Consider the following 19,879-nt stretch of genomic DNA (forward strand, 5'->3'; position numbering starts at 1 on the left):
AAATCATTTTGCAATGTTGACTTCTGGAAGAGATTAAGTAACTGGACACCAATTTTGAAATACTGACTTCCAACAAAAACATTCTTTTTCTTGCCAACTGAGGAACCAGGACAGTCTGCACAGGCATTTAGGTATTTATCCAACTTGAACTGGACTTTTCACTTTCCAGTAAGGGAAGCAGATTTAGCACACAAAGRAATTGGATCAATTTGCTCCCTGATGTAACCCAAACAGATACGGGGCTATACCACAGACAAATCCAAAACATGGCATGTAACCTGCAAAAAGAAAATCCCAAGAGATATAATTTTTAATACCCTACTAGCATTTCCCAGAGACTCTGATCCAGTTTCACAAGTACATGCTGGCTGTTCTGTGCCTGTCCTGTAGTGGCGAGCAGACATAAGTCTTAACTTATGTTAGAAAGTACCCTATTTTATAAGCTATATGAAACATTAAAACACTAAAAAAAACCCTACAAACATACAATTAAAAAGAATAATTGYGCCAAAAACTCTAAGGAAATACACCATGCACCACAGATCTATTCACTTCTTGGATACACAGCAGGTCTCACAGGCAAAATTTTGCCCATCGTGACATCTATGAAATGACTGGTAAAAATCTTGCCTGATTGTGATACCAGAAGTAATTTTCTAACAGAGCTGAAGTAATTTTATGATACCCCTCTTTTGTACAGCTCCATSAACCTCATAATAGAAAGAGAAATAAGAAAGAGCAAAAACTGATTTTTAGACAAGGTGGTGCCCAACTGTCRCTGGATCTGCATCACAAACAAACCCCAGCTGCTGTGAGGCAGTGAAAAYCCAGCTCATCCCTTCTGCTGAAAGGTGCCACAACACTTCACATCAGCTTCATTTCTGGCCCAGCAAGAGTAACTGCTGAGYAAGAAACTTGGCAGTGTTGTACCATTGCTCCTTGCAAAGGACTGCCCTACACCAAGAAAGGTGAGAAATGGCAGTCAGGCCAAATTCTGGCACACCACTATGAATTAAATAGCTTTTACTAGTTCAGCATCCAGTCTCTCGATATTGATTTCAGTCTTCAATAGATCTTCTCCATTYGCCTCCACTGGTTTAGGAGTGACAATGATACTGGATTGTGCTGGGTTCACAGTTGGACTTGATGATCTTGAAGGTCTCTTCCAACCTCAATGGTTCTATACTTTTTACCTCAAATTCTTTTCAGCAGATTTTTATTTGTGAAAATGAACCAAAATGAACCCTGAGTTACAACACTTGAAGCATCCCCATTTAAAGTTTCTTATGCAATTCCCATTTTTCTCACTTTGTCATCCAAAAAAACCAATGCTAGACAACAGTAATAAGATCCCCCAATATTAAATCAGGAGYGAATGTGAAATATCTGACTATACTAGGAAGACTTATGTACATCAGGTTTCACAAAACTATTATCAAAGCCTATAAAATATCAAACACTTGTTATCTTTTTTACATTGCTTCGGTAAAAGAGTATGTGAGCAATTTTAGACAAAAATACCCTTGGAAGCAATATCTATGAAAGAACAAATATTGTGGCCAATCCTACCTTGATCCCAAAGTCAGCTAGGCTAAATGTAAAAACCTTCTTGCCTAAATCATCCCTTTTTCTTCTTTAATTCTCTCACACTGGACAACACAGCCTTCCCAGCCTCAACAACACTGAGACTGAACATTAAAAACTGAGCATTTAAGAGGAGTATTATCACTCCATTTACAGGTACCCATATAAACAAGTGATAAAGGAATTTTTCAAGCACTCCATCATAATCTCTACCCTGAAGAAGTATTTGTAACCAATGCCACAGTCAACAGTCCTCTTTCAGGATAATTCCCACAGCATGAAACATTATGGTCTGCAGAATAGGAACAAGGAATTTGGCACATCTTCCACAAGTTCCTATGACTACCTATGGCACATGCAYGGCCAAAATCTGTGATAGTGGATCAGCACAGAAACCAACTCATTCTGCTAAAACTACTGAGGATATTACCAACCTTACTGGGCTAGGGTTAAAAACTAGTWATGACTCAAAACTAATCTTTACAAAGGACCTCACATCCTGCTACTGAAAGTGTGCAAAGACAGTAAGTTTTTAAGAGCTGACAGCYCCAGAAGTTAAAACAAGATGTTATTCAGTCCTATACTCGCATTTATTTAGAGTATGAAAATCTGTTCTATGGGCTTCAGGTTACTATTTTTTCACGGTAGTCATGGAAGGCAAGAATTAAAAAAAAAAAAAAATAGAAGAAAAACGGAAACCTGAAATCAATTCTTACATATTTCAGTGGCTACATCCATTTAGGTAGATTGCTTCACTTAAATAAATGCAGGTCAGGTCATAACCTAAAGCAAATGCTAATCTGTGATTTCAATGTTTAGTAAGGAAGCCCTGCATAGACATTGCAAGTATGGAACATGAATTTGTAACAATACAGTAAGACAAACCACATGTATTACTCAGGAGGAAGTGACAAATAGCACAAAAATGAAACAAGAGTAAAAAAAGCCGTGTTATAAGAATAAAGTGAGGTATAYTGAGATTGTATTATTCCAAAAAGCAGCAGCTCACATGAGAAATAAACCATGAAATACATCTGGGAGTGTTTGGCATAAATGGAAGCTKCAGTCAGCTGTTGGACACAGCAGAGTATAAAAGTGCTTAAGGAGTCATTGGTGAGAGATGCTGCTCAGAGGCAGGGCAGCAAGCACACTATAGGACCATCCTCAGCAACTTATTTTTGCATAGCWAATGCTGATATTCAAGAACACACTGTGACAGAAAACAAAATGCCAAGTTCCCTGAAAAAGCTGGTGTCATTCCTTATTTAAATCAACGAGAAAAAACATAGCTGCTGAAAGCTMTCTGTAAGTTCAATATATGAGCTGAAAAAACTGGTGAAAGATTACTTTGCCTGAAGTCTTGTTGCAGATAAAGACAAAGCCTGCAATGTGTCGTATTTCCAGTTCGCAGGCACTTTGTAGTGACTCGCATTGGAAGCATCCATAAGAAAAAGGCTTGGCTGGAATTCATGTGCATTAGCAGTTRTTATTCTGCGAAGACTCACAGGGATCTTTTACAGCACAGACTATGCAAGAATGTTTTCTTCCAGCAAATGATTCCTTATAGCACTAGAGATGAAGCAGTAAGGATAGCATGCTGAGCCCTCAAAGATGTGGATTACCAGCAAGACAACTCTTTCATTAAGGCACAAGCACAATTCTTCTAAAAAACTGATTAACAGCTAATCTTGTAAACCAATTATTTCATTTTTTATGTATAAGTATTTATCACTATGTAATCTACTATAATCTAATATAATCTTTATAATATATAAATAAAAACATAATATATAACTAAATCTTTGAAAGCACCGGTTGTACTGGCATGACACAAATTGCACCTCTTGCAAAACTCATTGGTGAATTATGGATTTTTACGCATGAATATTTTTTGGACATTCCCTTGGAATTCCTCTGGCCAGTATGGTAGCCTTGCTACCACATAAATAGTCCCACATCATGAAGAGCCTTAAATTATGGATGGGGAATAAAATTACTAAAAGGCTATGTTCCCAGCCCAGGTTCACCCAGAAGTTTGCGGCAGAACAAAGAAATGAAATCAAGAGGTCATCCTTCTTCCCTTCCAAATATCAGTTACTTTTCATTCCTTCCTTCAGATAAAAAAACTGAACACAACAGTGAGTGACATACAAGCACATCTTACCTAACTATATGTCAGGAATGATCAGCTGTGAGCATCGTGCATCTGGTAGTTAATTCAGGAAAYGTAAATGTCTGCTTCATTTAGCTCACGACATCTACTTAAATAAACACCTACTTTTTCTTAAGTCMCACTATTTAATTACCAATGCATTATCATCTTTTAGTATACTCAATAGATATGTTAGATAAATAAAGATGTTACTTACTGAATAGCACCATCTTCCATTTAGGTAATATAAAAAGGGATCTTGAGGCTTAAGTTCAATTGCCTTGTCTAGGTGCTCCTATTGGAAAGAAAATTAGTATCAGTTTAGATGTTTGTTTGGCAAGTATGGTTACATTCTAAGTAGTTTGCTGCAAATCAGAAACAAATCAGAAATTCTCTTCTGCTGCAATTGTCTTCTAACAACCTAAAAATATTTTAACTAGTAAATCCCTTCCTGATGGAGGGAAACCACAAAATTATTCAGCAACGTTGCACACAATGCAAGAAGGCATGCTGTATTTAGAACATGACTAAACAGCTCTAAAGTTCAGTCAAATAATTCAAGAACTTTTGTCTTTAAAAGGCAACAACTTCAATTAAATTAATTTCATTTACAGTATTAGGAAACTGTCATAGATCAAATCAGTGAGGAAGCAACTACTCTTGAACAGATCTGACATGCCAGCACCCATCACTGAAGCACAGTTATTTCCACCTTGGAATGGGACTGCCCCAATGAAATGGTACTTGACACAATTTTTACTATAATGGGAAATTCAGAAAATAAAATGGTTCTGTTTATAGTGGAACTACCAAACTTAGAAAGTATCTAATGAGGCCCTCCCTCCAAAACCATTTTCATTYCAGAACATGAGTACCTTTCTCTCCTTAATTTACCCAAGAAATCTTTTATTGCTCAACCTGAGTTTGAAGAAAAAATAAATATATTATTTCACCCCTACCATTTGTCTCTCAAAATACATTTCATTCAAACATTTCTTTATTTCCTGCATATATCTGTCTTTCCAATTAAGCCAGTCACAAAAATATTTGAGTTACACACATATTTCTCTATCATATCCACAAACTATTCCGATAGGAGCTATGTTTTTATACTACCATTTTCCCAAATGAACAGGATTTACTTGTGGTGAGAAAAATCTCCCTGAAATGGCTACTGCTCACACCACAGATCTTTTAAAACTCCATCCTTAAACAGCTGCAGCACTCGTGTTATTTGTCATTTTCCCTTCATTCCCAGCTTGTCCCAGTGGTCGGGGCTCAGCTCGCTTGGCACGGCTCAGATGTAATTAATGCTCTCTCATAGGAAAGCTCCACCACACTCCAAGTYCTAACACGGACAGGATGTGAGAGGAACCCATCCCAGGCATTCCCCAGGAACTGGAACATGTCTGTTACTTCTACTGTCACCCAGAAAGGGGGGATGCCAGCTTGGAGGACAAGGGATGGATGCGAAGTGTCTAAGCAATGCTGAGGACAAGGAGAGGGAGAGTAGCACATGTAACACAAATGGCTAAMTCTGAAAAAACACAATTACCTTTGAAAGAACAGTGTAAAAACAAACATTAATTAAGGGTGACATGAAGGATGATTGCAGAACTGTGTTGGTTCATCACTTACTATTTCATATGTTTTGATTTTCTAAACAGAATTGTAATTCCCTTTCCTCCCCACTTTGACTACAAAGGAAACTAGAAATCTTAGTGCTGTTCCCAGAGTYCTATCTCAATTCTTAGATTTTGCAAGCATAAAATCTATTTGTATACATAATAATAACCTTTTTGATTTAACTTCAGYACCAAAATAGACCTCTGAGGCCGAATTCTTGTGATGGAAAAACCTGTCTTTGACACTATATAAAGAAATAAAGGAACAGCTTAAAAAAACCAACCCCAAATCCTACAAAAACATACCTTAAAGAGATAACCATTCCTGATTTTGTTTTGTACACTTTCAAACTGAGACATATAGCCACACATAATTGCAAACCTGAGAGAGGAAAAGAAAAACACACACACATACTTTTTGTGATTTAAATAAACCTTTGAATCAAATTACAAAATATTTCAATACCTAATGCACACATTTACACCTGTTTTTATCCAATTTGGATGGTTGGACGGAAGTTTGGCATGAACTATACATATTTAAGAGTAGACAAAAACACAAACTAAAACAAAACAATGGAAACAAGGAGAAGTTTAAATGACACTATTACGTTGTCACGTAAGTGAAAAACCACATTTGTCCTCCAAAATTTCAGCCATTTAGTTCAAAGTGCGACACCTCCAGACTGGCACTACCACTGACAGCAGTTTACCTTGACACATTATGCTCTGCACTGAACTGGGAATGTGAGCACCACTATCTTCAGAACSACACCCAGGAAGGGAAATGCTTGGGGTGTGCTCAGTAGGAAGTCACACACAMCTCAAAAACATTCACAGTTGCCTTCTACTTTTCTCTAGCACTTCAGCGCATTCCTGCACTTCTGACATTCTTCCAGTATCTTTAAACTCRTTTAAAAACATACACGTTCTGCTCTAACAGGATCACTACTGCTATTATTAGACACCTATTGCTAAGATCACTCTTATTTCTATTATTAATACAATGATTATCATAAATTGGGGACACTGAGTGATAAAAGAAATGAGAGATAATTTCCATAAAATAATTTGTATTKTTAAGCAATATTTTTGGATGTCTCTACCTATAAAGATTCAATCTCCTAAGCAACACTAGTATCTTCTATTGACAGTCCAACTAAAGTGGTACTGCTTTCCTCTTATTACTTCAACAGCTATAAAACTTCTATGTGTAAGAAATATCTCACAGATATCCAATTCCTTGGACCTATTTTCATGGGTATTAAGACAACTTTGCATTTCTGTATAAAACTAACAGAACCACCAAAGAAGCAGTTAACCAGCAAAACCTCATGTAAATTATTGTTCTATTTTTTTCTGAATTTTGCTTTTTAATCAAATATTTTACAAAGCAAGAATAAAWTAAAATGAAAAATCTTGAAAGAGGGAAATCAAGTTTAAGTCCAGAGGAAAACATGAGTTATACAAAAAGCTTATTGAGTTAATTATGGTAACAGAACCACAATCTGTGTGGCACACATGGTTTTTAAGCACTACTAAACATCAGCTTTCTTGAATTTMCTTATATAATGTAATTATTCAAGCTCCAGTGAATCCTCATTAAAATGTCGTTGCTAACACAACTCAAGAAATTATTTTATTGCTTACAGTTATACCTAATGGCTTTAAGCTAGAAATACTGATGCTACAGATTTTTGCACTTTTTGGTGAGTAAATGTTCCCAGGTATGGCACGGAGTCAGCCGACAACTGCAGTTGAGTTTGTTCGAGCTCCAGACAGACTGTCAAACACTGTTGAGCAGGATGTATGTTGTGACCACTGTGCACTGGACAAAATCCAGCTAATGGCAGCACTAGTGCTGACAGAGCTATAGTGGGAGCGCATTTCGTATGGGAATAAGCTGCAGTTGAGGGAAAAAGCAAAAGGTGGGGGTCAGGAAAGTTCAGGTATTTAGAAAGAGGGGGAAGGTAGTGAAAACTTTATTAGGGTTAAGTAACTCGGGCAACATTGCCCCTATTCCCTTCACTCATTAAGTGCTAATCAGATAAACTCAGCATACCATAGCTAAACGGATTGCTGCTACAAAAGAAAACAATGAAAAGCGAACAAGCTAATCCAGCATCTTGCAGYATTTCCCTGTCTGTGCGTGACAAGAAAGAGGGCCTTAGTTTAAACTAGTTCAAAGAAAAACTTCTACTTACAGCGAAAATCTCTTGGGAGGGAAATCCTAATAAAATTTTCAACAAATTAAAAGTAAGCTAACCTACTAACTTTAAATACCCATAATTTTTCCAAGGAAAAAGTAAAAATGTCTTTCATGTATTTGTTGGGGTTTTTTAGGGCTTTTTTGGGTTTTTTTTGGTTTGTTTTTTTTTTAAATTTCATACTTGTGAAATGGACTAGACAGCAAATTGACATAAATTGTTTCATTTTTAAAGTTCTACGGCATTTTGGATATTAATTTAATTTCTAAAAAATCCCACAAAACAAACAAAAAAAAGGTGTCCTTTTTCTTCCTGAAAATAATTTTTAGACATTTTAAATAATTTTCAAATAATTTAAAACACATGGCAAACTTTTATTTTCAGTGGTGCAAAGGGTAATAATGTTAATCGTTGAATGGTTTAGCTAGGAAGAGACCTTRAAGATCATTGACTTTCAACCACCCTGCCATGGGTAGGGACAATTTCCACTMAACCAGGTTGCTCAAAGCCCYRTCCAGCCTGGCCTTGAATACTTCCAGGTATGCCCATTMTCTGGGAAATTTGTTCCAGTGMCTCACCACTCTCACAGTGAAGAAAATGACAGAGAAAATGAGGCAGGGAGTGACTAGAAACGCTTCCATCTAGTTCATGTCATTCTTTCCGCARGCCAGTCACAGCCCCGGCGCTCCCTGGTCACCTGCCCCATCTCGTGGTGACAGGGGGAACACTAAAAAGATTATCACACAGAAATGTGCAAATATCTAATGCAATGGGTAAAAAGCACATGTCTGTTAGTAGAGCAAGTGATACTGGCTCTCTCCACAACCACTCCTTCCCTCACACCTTCAGAACATCAGAGGACTGCTTACACTACCTTCACAGAGAAAAATTAAGAGGAAATCTGCCAGGAAAGACGTATTTGCTGAGCTGATGTTACTCCTGGGTAATGTAAAAAAACCAGCCCTGGATACATTCATCTAAATAAACACAASAAAAACTACCTCATTAAGACAGACACAGTACTTTGGCTGGTGTAGAAAACTGTTATTCCCAGCTGGAAGAAAAGTTACTGAACATAGTGTAGAATATTGATCACCCACAGTTAACAGACCTTTAATAAGCACAAACATAATCTAAAAAACCCAGGCTAATAAATCAACTCCATGTTCCTTTGTTACAAATGTTGTCATTGAAACTCAGACTGGCAAGAAATTCTAGTTGACAGAGATGGATACAAGTACCTACATGGCCCTCATGCAGAAAGTCTGGATCAAAGAGAATGAACATTTTCCCTTTTTGTGCTCCACAATTTCTATGTGCATTCATGCCAGGCGAAACTGTAAGGGGCACACCTTATCTATTGCAAAAAAGAAGAGCAGCAGGTTGATCAAATAAATTTATCAAGCATATTTGRATTTTAATAGCAAAAATGATACCAACACTTAAGACTCTGTCAACCACAGCATGCTCTACATGAGACAAATTTACAGAAAAGATTTTGAAGACTCAAATTAAGATTAAACCACACTAGAGCATTTGCCTTTTCCCTGATAAATGTCACATGATCAAAACCAGAAATAACATGTACCTTCCCAGAYTTGTTCCTCTCTCTTCTATATACTCTTATATATCCCAAATCTAAACAACACTTTTTATGTCATGCAGACTTTGGAAATGTGTGGGTACAGGGCTTAATACATTTAGAAATCTACATCTCCATTTTAATAACCCACTATCAATAGAAAAGTTTTTCTTAATTGTGACTGGCAAGATTTTGCAAACAGGAGGAGAGTTTGTGGTATTTAYCATCACCAAAGAATTTAATTCATCTGTTTCATAACTGTTTTTCACTCCCTCCTCTTCATCCAAGAAATATGTAACATGTAAGGCAGTGTGAGCAAAGGCTAATGTGTGGGCAGCACRCAAGAGGCCCAGTGAAAAGAAAGTTCATTTCCATTCCAGTTCTAAATGTGGTCTTGCATCTCCCTATCTCTGCATGGCTCAGTTCTGTGCATACCATCTTATTTTTTAGCCCCCAACTCCCTCACTCACCAGTTTCACCCACTTATGTATTCTGAAAGTCTCTGCAATGCAGTGATACCTGCAGGATTTCTTGTTAACATAATTTTAATGACATAACCAATTTCTATGTGGGGAGATTTTGGAACTTAAATTACTGATCATGATCCSTGTTGCATTACCCTTTCTGAGATCCCAGTTTAGCATACTTCATACTATACCACTTTCCTACTAAGATATTTAATCTACAAAATTGCATCTGACACAAAGTTTCCATGGAAAGGTGGAGTATAGGTTTGATAYGACCATCCTCATGGGGGTATGGAAGCATTGACTGAGCATAAGTAAAGTAAGATAGCCAATACACAAAGTAAGGTGTGCCAAGGTGCAAAATGAAGTGTTTATGTGGTTTTTTGCAAGAGATTTTTCCTTTCCATTCCTTTTTCTTTTCCTTTTTCCTTTCCTTCTTCTTGGAATTTAACTGAGTTTACACTCTAGAAACTGGCAGAAATACACTTTTCATACTGAAAATTCACCAGAGCATTGAAGCTGAGCTCCAGGAAAACATCAGACATAGCACATACTTGTGTAGGTAACACTTGCAAAAACATGGGAAACAAACCCCTATTTTGGTTTAAAAAACCTCAAAGGTAAGTTTATTAAGAATTCTGGCTTAATTTACTGCAACACAAGCAGTATACCAAATCAAGGAAAAATGCTGCTGTTAATGTGTATTCACAGAAGTTCACTAGTAGAACATGTGGATGCCATGTTCTGCACTCCTTAGGCTGTGAAACACACAACTGCATTAAATTCCTGTTTCCAGAAATTTAACTTTTMTTTTTAAAACAGATGGAAATACAAACTTGAAGAAATTAGCAGGACAGTCTTCATAAATGTGGAAACAGAATGAAATAACAGCTTTCAGAACAGTAACACAATTCTCCTTGGCAGAAATGTTATAGGGATTATTAGGTTGTCAATAATATTTCCTCTGTGACCATTCTGACAAAAAGCTTGTACTAAATCTTTTCAAGCATCAAACCTTCCTCCTTTGGACTTGCATGAAGATGCTGAAGTGTATCACCAATGCACTTACAACAGAACAACTTACAGCTTTTGAGAAATGGTTTCTCAATTTAAAATTTYAAATTATTTGTACAAAAACAWTTAAGTATTGACTACRATTAAGCACMATTAAGAGCAAAGATTGCTAGAACWGTTCTTTGGTCTTAACATGAAACAAATACAGGGCAAATAACTACTAGTTAGAAACACAGTATTTCTGCACAAATGATCAAATTCCTGAAGAAWCAGATTGCATGACAGAAACAAATGTTTGTAGTTTCTACGTTATCTGCCTCATCTAAGTCTAAATAAAGGATAGTTAAGGGCAGCAGGTAACAAGCATTTAGTTARAAACAGGTGAGGATTTAATTTTAAAGTTCTTGGTACTATGACCATATCCTACAACATATTCCATAAATTTGAAGAGTTTTGTTTCACTAGTGAATTATTTTTACGCCCTTGCACCTTACAAACCTGACAAATTATCTGTTAGATCTATTACTTTTTTGTGGGAAGTTTATATAAAATCATCAAAATACCAGAATACTGATTATTCATGTCCTCAATGCAACCGATCTGTACCACTGTTCTGTAGTGTCGTCTGCCACTGTAAGACTGTCCCTAAGCTCTGGAATTTACTTCCATGGAAAATCCAGGGCTTGTGAAAATAATCTGCACTTCTGATTAACACTCATACACATGACAGAGAAAACTCTTGGGGGCAGCTCTGTTYAGGGTGAGTTTTCACTAAAAGTTATTGGGTTTTCACTTGTTAACTTCCACCTAAATGAGACTGTGCTGTATGATTCCCATCACCAGGTGAGTTCTAGCGATTAACACAAACTCAGTAGCAGCACCAGGTTTGTTTGTGGCAAACAAAACAAAGCTCAATTCAAAGAATGATCTTTTTAAGTAAATGTCCTGAAAACTGGCCATAATTAGTAACCTTTCTGATCTTTGCAAAGCCTGTAACGACTTCTGAGCAAAAAAGGAAGTGTGGGTATCTGGACAACAGCAGAGAAACCTTCCAGACCTCTCCCAAATTCTTAAAGAAAAGCCAGCAACAAAATGCCCACAAATATAAAAATACACTGGGTTTGCAAGAGAATTTAAAAGTGATTGTTTAGTTTTAAGTAAAAACACTGTTAATACGCATCTACATTTTGGTTTTTGTAACTGTAAGTGATAAAGTAACACAACTATAGTGCCAAATTGCTCACACAGCACTTCTAATTAAAATGTGGGTGATAAAGATGTTCCATGATCCAAGATGAGCTGCAAGGATTCACAGTTGGCATTTGGGAATCACTGACCCACAAAATCAATTTGAGGCTTGGAAAAAACAAGAGTACCTACAATGGCTTGTACATGCAAGTTTCTCCACAACTTGAAAAGTTGACAGTGGCTGAACAAAGCCACAAATCACTTTGAATATTTATTTCTGCCTTTCTTTAGGGTGTTCATACAAATAATAAAAAGTTACAGCAATGTTTTTCCTTTCCAGTGTTGCCATTTATTTCAGTTATTTAGAGGTCAACATTCAAAAAGTCTGAACGTTTTTGATCTCATTGGYAAGTATGAAATTAAGTATGATCACATGTTTCCAAAAATCTGGATTCAGATATGAAAATTATTTGCAGCTGCAATTCATTACCAAACCAACTACTTCAAAATATTTGGCTTTCTTTGTTCTGCATATGTTTTATCAAATTTAATTTGAGGTCGAATACTGGTTAGTTGTTAGTATTCTGATCAGAAAGTTGAACAGTTGGAGTGTTGATATATTTTATGATATAATTTTACAGAAAAATATAGGTGATCTACTAAGAAGATACATGGCATGTTTTTGTGCTTAACTGAAATAAATACAAGAAGTAAGGCAAGATGCTGTACTCGAGGCCTATATTAGCAAGTGTTTGCTCATGGAACCATTCCACTAAATTCCATAGTGGACACAAAAAATGTGTTCTGTCTTGCAGACACCTTATAGCAGTTCCACAAAACACAAAAAACCCCTTGTCTATACTAGGACAATTACGTGGGTCAAGGTGTCACAAAAACTTGTTTGTTCAGTAAATAGAGCTTTGTAGCAGTACGGATAAGTTTTCAAAGGAAACTCCCAAATAGGTCCATAGACCTAACCATTGCTTGACAGACACATATATGTTTCTAATTTAAGAAAATGAAATCATTAAGAATTGTCATGTTAGAAAAATTTCTATAGTAGATTTATTAAGAGACAACATTCAAAAGCACAGCCACAAATGACCCTTCAGTCATATCAGGAATAGTTTTAAAGATTAATTCAGCTCCAGTGAGTAATTCTCAATTAACTTTAAAACCCAAAAGAAATTGGCCTTAAAAAYGAAAACAAGAGCACACAACTAAGCTAGGGATATAGGTAAGGCAATAAGAGGTTCTATAAATACACCAGAAGGAAAAAAAAACATAAATGAAAGTGCAGAACAATTAGCAACAAGGAAATAATAGCAAAAGATGAAACCAACAAGGTAAAMTTCAATATTCTTCTTCACTTACATCCCCCCTGCTCTACAAGGGTTAAGTGTAAGCAGAGAGCAAGGTACAGGACCAGGAAAAGAATAGGCTATCATTTAATCCCCACTCATTTAGTAAGCCATAATATATTAAACAGTTTAAGAGAACATTAGAAATAATGCATGAGCAGACAACACACCAGCTATGCCAAACATGAGTGAAAACCTCAGTTGTGCTGATGGGAGATACCAAAACCTCTCAGAAATTAGTAATAAATCAACAAAAAWTTTCTTCAGTCAAGGTCAGAAAACCAGATTGCTCATCAATAGCTGATACAGACTGACACAGCCTTACACATAACAAATAGATGGGCTCATCTTACATAGGCTAAGATTATTTATACGGTATAGCTTTAGAAAATTTTATGTTGGCAGTGAGAYGAAAAGGAAGGATTTTGGTCTGAGACAGCATTGCTTTCACACTGAGCCTAAATTCATGCTGAGCTTCTCATCTGGGTATCTAATCTCCTACTACAGCCAGCAGAGACCTGTTCAGTTCACAGGATCCCTGCCTAGACACAGGTGCCTACGACCACCGGAGATGCCCTAGGGTCTCCCACCTCTTCTGGAGGCTGGCCTGGAAGTGTAGAGATCCCAAAGGTCCTGTGTGATATCTGCCATGCCATGTAAATATCCTGGCACATCAAATGGCACATGCTGCCTTTCAGCATCCCCCCCATAAGTGGATCCATCCCCCATAAGTGCAGGACCAGGCCCTTGCTCACATGTAGGCACATATAATAGACAACATTCAGGKGTCCATCTGGAGCTGGGTACTGCCCTTCATCTCTGCCCATSACYTGCTAGTGATCCTAGCTTTTTTTGSTATAARTATTAGTTCTAYKTTTTTCTTTTCAGTTATTTTCTCTCTTATTAACTTTCTTATTAACTAAGGATTTCATTTTGCTTTCACATATTATTTATTTATGATTTAATTGTATTGTACTGTTTTCTGTTCGTACACAGTCTATCTATTTATAAACTTTGGTAAAATTCTGTTTTCAAACAACTTTAAGAGCACAGTTTTTACAGGGAAGATTCACTGAAGTCTTATTTCCTATTCATGGGGATTAACATGTGAAATAATGTTTATATAAACTGTAAAAATTTGCATTAGGCCAGACTCAAACAATCCAGATCTGATACAGAGCTGACTACCAAAGTCTCGTAGGTAATGCAGAAAGCCCCAACAGCATGCAAAAAAGCAAGCATAGCTGCTATCAAGAAGGAAGAGAAGGAGAAGGAGGAGAAGGAGGAGGAGGAGAAGGAGGAGAAGGAGGGTTATAGGCAAACCAGCTTAACCTGAAGACATTCCAGGATAAAAAGTGCATAAGCATACAAAACAGTTAACACAAGCTTTTTTTGTGAACAAAGAGCATAAAAAAAATATCTGGCAAGATAAAAAAGCCTGAACTATAAGAGGAAAGTAACAAATGAGATACACCTTGAACTTTATCTGGCCTTTGACTTTGTCCTACCCGATGTTCCTCAAAAATCTAACCATGGAAATACTGTTTAGATAAAGCAGAGATGGTTGCAGAACCAGGTTCACGCGAACCTGAGCATCACTATAGGTGTCACCCAAAGCTTAGTGCTGGGTCCATTATCTTCCAGTAATTTCATTAATGAAGTCAATGATTTCAAGCAASCCATACAGCAACAAAACACTTTTGAAATAATGGTAATCTGGGAATGCATTTGCAAACCTAAATAGCCTCAAGTCTGACAAATGGTCTGAAATAAACATGAAATCAATTAAATGTGTGTAAAATACTTTATAAAGAACAAAATAGAATAAAACGAAATGAACAAAGCTCAACTGGTTAAATAGCAAAACAGCAGAAAAGTATCTACTGGGATCACAGATTGAACAGCAGCTGTCATAGTAAACAAAAACATACCAATGTCCCTCTGGAGCATTAGGAAGTCCACTGTGCCCAGTATTTAGAGCCTCAGATTGGCATAACCTTTACACTCATACTACACTTCAAAAATAATGCATCAAGTAAAAAAGATTTCAGAAAATAAAACCAGAAAATATATTCAGATAAAAAATTAGAGCAAACTATTTTTATCTATARTGTCCATCTCTAGAAAGATATCAGTCAAACAATAACTGATAAAAACCTCATGTTCACTTGCAACCCAGACATGAGAAGAATGAAAACTGCAAACCATACAGAAATCCATTGTCTGTTACAAGCAGTAGCCTAAAAAATGTAAGATTTTTCTCTTAAACCTCTCAATCCATCTTTCTGAACTAACCTCTGGAACACATCTCCTTACACTCGTAATTCTTCCCCTGCTAGATGTGCCTGCCAGTACAGGATCTCACATGTCAAGTCCTGCAGACCACCTACATCTCCCTGAACAATATGTGAGGTTTTATCAGCAGTTTCTGCCAGTGAAGCTGTATTTATACTAGAATATTTTGTCAGTTTTGTGGGCTGAGGAGGAAGGGAACAGCAGGATTCATACTTGAATGTGATTTTGTGGCTGTTTATACACAAAGTTCTAGCTGAGGGGGTTACACCAGCATTATGCTGAGGAAGTGACCATGACTGTGGTCAAGCAAAGAGCAGAAATGGCTGTAAATTGCTTTCAGAAAGAGAGAAAACAAGACAGATAATTACTTAATTAAATGACAATGTCTACGTCTAATCAAGTATCTAAACCTGAGCTAGCTGACCTGCTCCCTTCATTGTCAATGGAGATGCTGTCAGCTGAGCCCAGGAGGAATTTATCTCATCTCATGCAAGACAAAATAGACAAAATTGACTCCAATGAACTGAATTCCACAAGTGGCTGCTTCTTTTTAGATTGTGAAAGGAGCCTGGGATAAAACTACTTGGTTTAGATATGCAGAAKTTTAGTRAAAACCCATCCCACMAGTGCAATGACAAAATTAATGAAGRAYGYAGAAACCAGAAAATTGAAAGGAAAAGCTAATAATACTAGAAAAGAAATAAGGAGCTCAGTAAAATTTAGTAACAAAATACAAAGGTGAGGAACTAATATTCAGTTCTAGAACTCAGCAGAATTATCTTTCACCTGATAATGTTGATTTGCTAAAAAAATATTTACATTTGCAGAGTTTGTTAGCTCTGGCAAGGTCTACAAAACTAAACTAAGTGTCAAGCTTGGGGCAAAACTATTTGATAAAACAAAAATCAAGAAGTTAATTCAAAGTTCCATAATTTTCTATGTCTATTTTTAATTATTACAATTTAGATTATTACAAGAAAATGAAAGGACAAAATTCAAGCTCAAATGACATTATTTTTTGAGTTGTTGGAAGGGMAGGTAAATGGAAAGCTATGGCTTTTCTGAGCAATAAGATAGTGGCTTAAGCAAATATTCCCATCTAAATTTCACARTACATACTGAAGTATGGTTATTGAGTTATTTCATATTCTATAGTAAATGTTACACAGAATATTTCTATGTATTTTTTAGCTGCAACTGGTGATAACTGAGTTCCATAAAACTATGAAAAAATATTAATGACCAATTTATGAAACTGATGTCAGACTGGGTTTTTTTTTTTTGTTGTTGTTGGTTTTGATAAATACACAGAAGTTTGTAAAAATTTCCTTGAACTTACCACTGGTGACTCTCAGCACTCCCAGCATCCAACTGAACAGCCCTTTCAGCTTTAATCTTTCCTGTAAATAGAGTACAATRTATGAAAGGATTTATGGTTCTCTTCCATGTTTTAGGTGACTCCCAAGAATAAAGCAATCTGATTTATTGTAGCAGCAAAGAAATTGTTTCCTGTTCTTAGAAACATTTAGACAAACAATGTAACATCTTGGCTTTACTTCACTTCCATAGCCATAAACTTACATATAAGTATATATAAAATATATATTCAATTTTAGTATTTTCCTTTAAAATCCAATTCAGATGCAGTTAAATCAGGGAAGGACTGGATGCACTCCCAAAGGAGGCTGTGTTGGCTGTAACACTGAAGAACCTTAAAAGCATGTCAGACAAGCACCTGTCAGAAGAACCAGCAAAGCTATTTCCTGCCTTGAGTACAGGAATAAACTATTTGAAGGTCCTTTCTAGCACAAAGACTTCCCTTAAGTTCCACTTTTAACTGAATAAAGATGACATTAGGTGATTTGATCAAACTCATGCTTCCAGTAAGAAGTTTAGATGAGACACTTGCTGTTTGCAGAGTCTCAGCTGCAACCAATTAAGCTGCACTGACATTTCTGTATTGTAAGTTAACTTCATAAAAACAAAGAATAGCATACACAGTTCTCCAACTTAGTGGAAGGAAAAATAACCACAAAACTACTGCCAGCTCTCCTGCAGTCTCAATCCCTCTGCAGCACTTCCAAAAACTGCRATGAAAAAGGCTGCCACCTCCCCCAGCTCACGAGAATGAGCGAAACTAGGCTGGTTACTCAACACCTAAGACCCACTTTCATTCCATCATTCTTTATCTCTCCCTGTCTTTTGCTATGCKATTATCTTGCATCAGCTGAGGTTATATGCAGTCACAGAATCAYAGACTATGCTGAGTTGAAAAGGAGCTACAAGGATAACTGAATCCAACTCCTGGCCCTGCRCAGGAGCACCCCCAAGGCTCACAACTACATGGACGAGAGTATTGTCCAGCTGCTTCTTGAACTCTGTCAGGCTGGTGCTGTGACCACTTTCCTGGGGAGGCTGTTCCAGTGCCCAATCACCTTCTGAGTTGAAGAACCTTTTCCTAATATCCAAACTAAACCTCCCTGGCACAACTTCAGGCCATTCCCTCGAGTCCTGTCCCTCGTCACCACAGAGATCAGTGCCTGCTCCTCCTCTTCCCCTCATTGTAACTGCAATGAGGTCTCCCCTCAGTCTCCTCCAAGCTGAACAGACCAAGTGACCTCAGCTGATCCTCATAYAGCTTCCCCTCAAGGCCCTTCACCATCTTTGTTTTCTTCCTTTGGATGCTCTTTAAAGGCTACGTATCTTCATGCTGTGGCACCCAAAGCTGCCCCCAGCACTSGAGGTGAGGCTGCCCCAGGTCAGAGCAGAGCAGGACAATCCCCTCCCTTGCTCAGCTGGTGATGCTGTGCCTGATGCCCCCCAGGACAGGGTTCTCCCTCCTGACTGCTGGCTCATGTTCAACTTGCCAGTGACCAGGATCCATGGCACTTTCCAGCATCCCATTCCCCAGCCTGTCTGTAAATCCAGGGTTGTCCCATCCCAGGTACAGAATCTGGCACTTTCCCTTGTTGAACTCCATAAGTCTGGTGATTGCCCAGCCCTCTAAGTTGTCGAGGTCTCTCTGCAGGGCCTCCCTGCCTTTGAGGGAGTCAACAGCTCCTTCTGGTTTTGTATTGYYTGTGAACCTGCTCTGTATCCCTTCCAGTTCTGCAYCCATTYRTGAAGATGTTGAAGAGCACAGGRCCTAAGAGGGAGCCCTGTGGARCCCCACTGGTGACAGGTCCCCAGTCTGATGTCACTCCATTCWCTAAAACCCTTTGTGCCTGACCCRTSAGCCAGCTGCTCGCCCATYCCATGAYGTGTTTATCCAGCTGAGGGCTGGWCATYTTGTCCAGAAGGATYCTGTGRGAGACAGTACCAAAAKMTTCACTGAAATCCAAAATAGATTACATCARCTGGCTTCCCTTAATCAACTAGGTGGGTTACTTTGTCATAAAAGGAAATCAGTCTGGATAAGCAGGACTTTTGTCCCATGAAGTCATGCCAGCTGTGACTTAATGACTGCATTGTCCTCCAGATGTTTTTCAGTACCTCCCAGAATAAYCTTCTCTATAACTTTACCAGGCACTGAAGTGAGACTGACAGACCTGTATTTGCCAGGGTCCTCCTTCTTGCCCTTTTTGAAAATCAGGACAATGTTTGCCAGCTTCCAGTCAGCTGGACCTCTCCTGATTCCCAGAACTGCTCAAAAATCATCAAGAGAGTTTTTGCAACAACACCAACTAACTCTTTGAGGATTGCTGGATGAACCCCATCAAGTCATAGATCTGTAGGAATTCAGCTGGAGCAGCAGATCCTGCAGTTTCAGGGTTTGAACTGGGAGYTGACCATTCTTGCAATCATGATCCTTCAGCTCAGGTACTGAGAATCCCTTAGTCTGTCATCCATGCCGAAGACAGAGGCAAAGAATGTGTTAAACAYCTCTGCCTTGTCCCTGTCCCAGCTTGTGAGGTGACCACCCTCATCCTCTAATGGASTGAYRTTATTTTTACACTGCCTATTGCTATTAACATATTTGAAAAAACTCTTTTTACTGTCCCCCACAGTCCCAGCCAGCTTCAAGTCCAGTCACTGGTAAAAGCAAAKGATCCAACARCAGAATTTACTCTTGTTATTTACTWTGTGTCATAATCCTCACAACATTGTAGATTTATACACAAAGAAGCCAAGATGCTACTAAAGCAAAGACAGTGTCAGTTAAGGAGCTAAGACAGTGCAGGTCTTCAGGAGTATTTAGGTGACAAAAGGATAGAACAAGGAAGGACCTTGAACAAGCTGAAGCTGTCTACAGAATGTTATGACAGCACAAAGCCATGACACTGACACTGTCATAAGGATGACAAAGTACAGCCAAAACTGCTTTGTCAGTGACATTGTCACAGCTGACAGAACAAAAAGTGAAGGAGAGGTGTCAGAAAAGAAAACCCAAACTTGGATTACACT

The 19,879-nt window shown here is 37.8% G+C and overlaps 1 protein-coding gene across 2 annotated transcripts in view; it reads right to left on the minus strand.

The window, feature by feature from the left end:
• Positions 1 to 19,879, minus strand: part of RMDN2 (regulator of microtubule dynamics 2) — a 46,716-nt gene that overhangs the window by 17,281 nt on the left and 9,556 nt on the right. For both annotated transcript variants that reach the window (XM_057389795.1, XM_057389794.1), the window contains exons 5-7: positions 16,815 to 16,875; positions 5,668 to 5,743; positions 3,954 to 4,031 (exon numbers count right to left, since the gene is read on the minus strand). In XM_057389795.1, coding sequence (XP_057245778.1) covers positions 3,954 to 4,031; positions 5,668 to 5,743; positions 16,815 to 16,875 — 215 coding nt within the window. The remainder of the gene's footprint in view (positions 1 to 3,953; positions 4,032 to 5,667; positions 5,744 to 16,814; positions 16,876 to 19,879) is intronic.

Source organism: Malurus melanocephalus, unplaced genomic scaffold, assembly GCF_030028575.1.
Source record: "Malurus melanocephalus ecotype Western Australia unplaced genomic scaffold, MMel_1.1 scaffold_19, whole genome shotgun sequence".
Lineage (NCBI taxonomy): Eukaryota > Metazoa > Chordata > Aves > Passeriformes > Maluridae > Malurus > Malurus melanocephalus.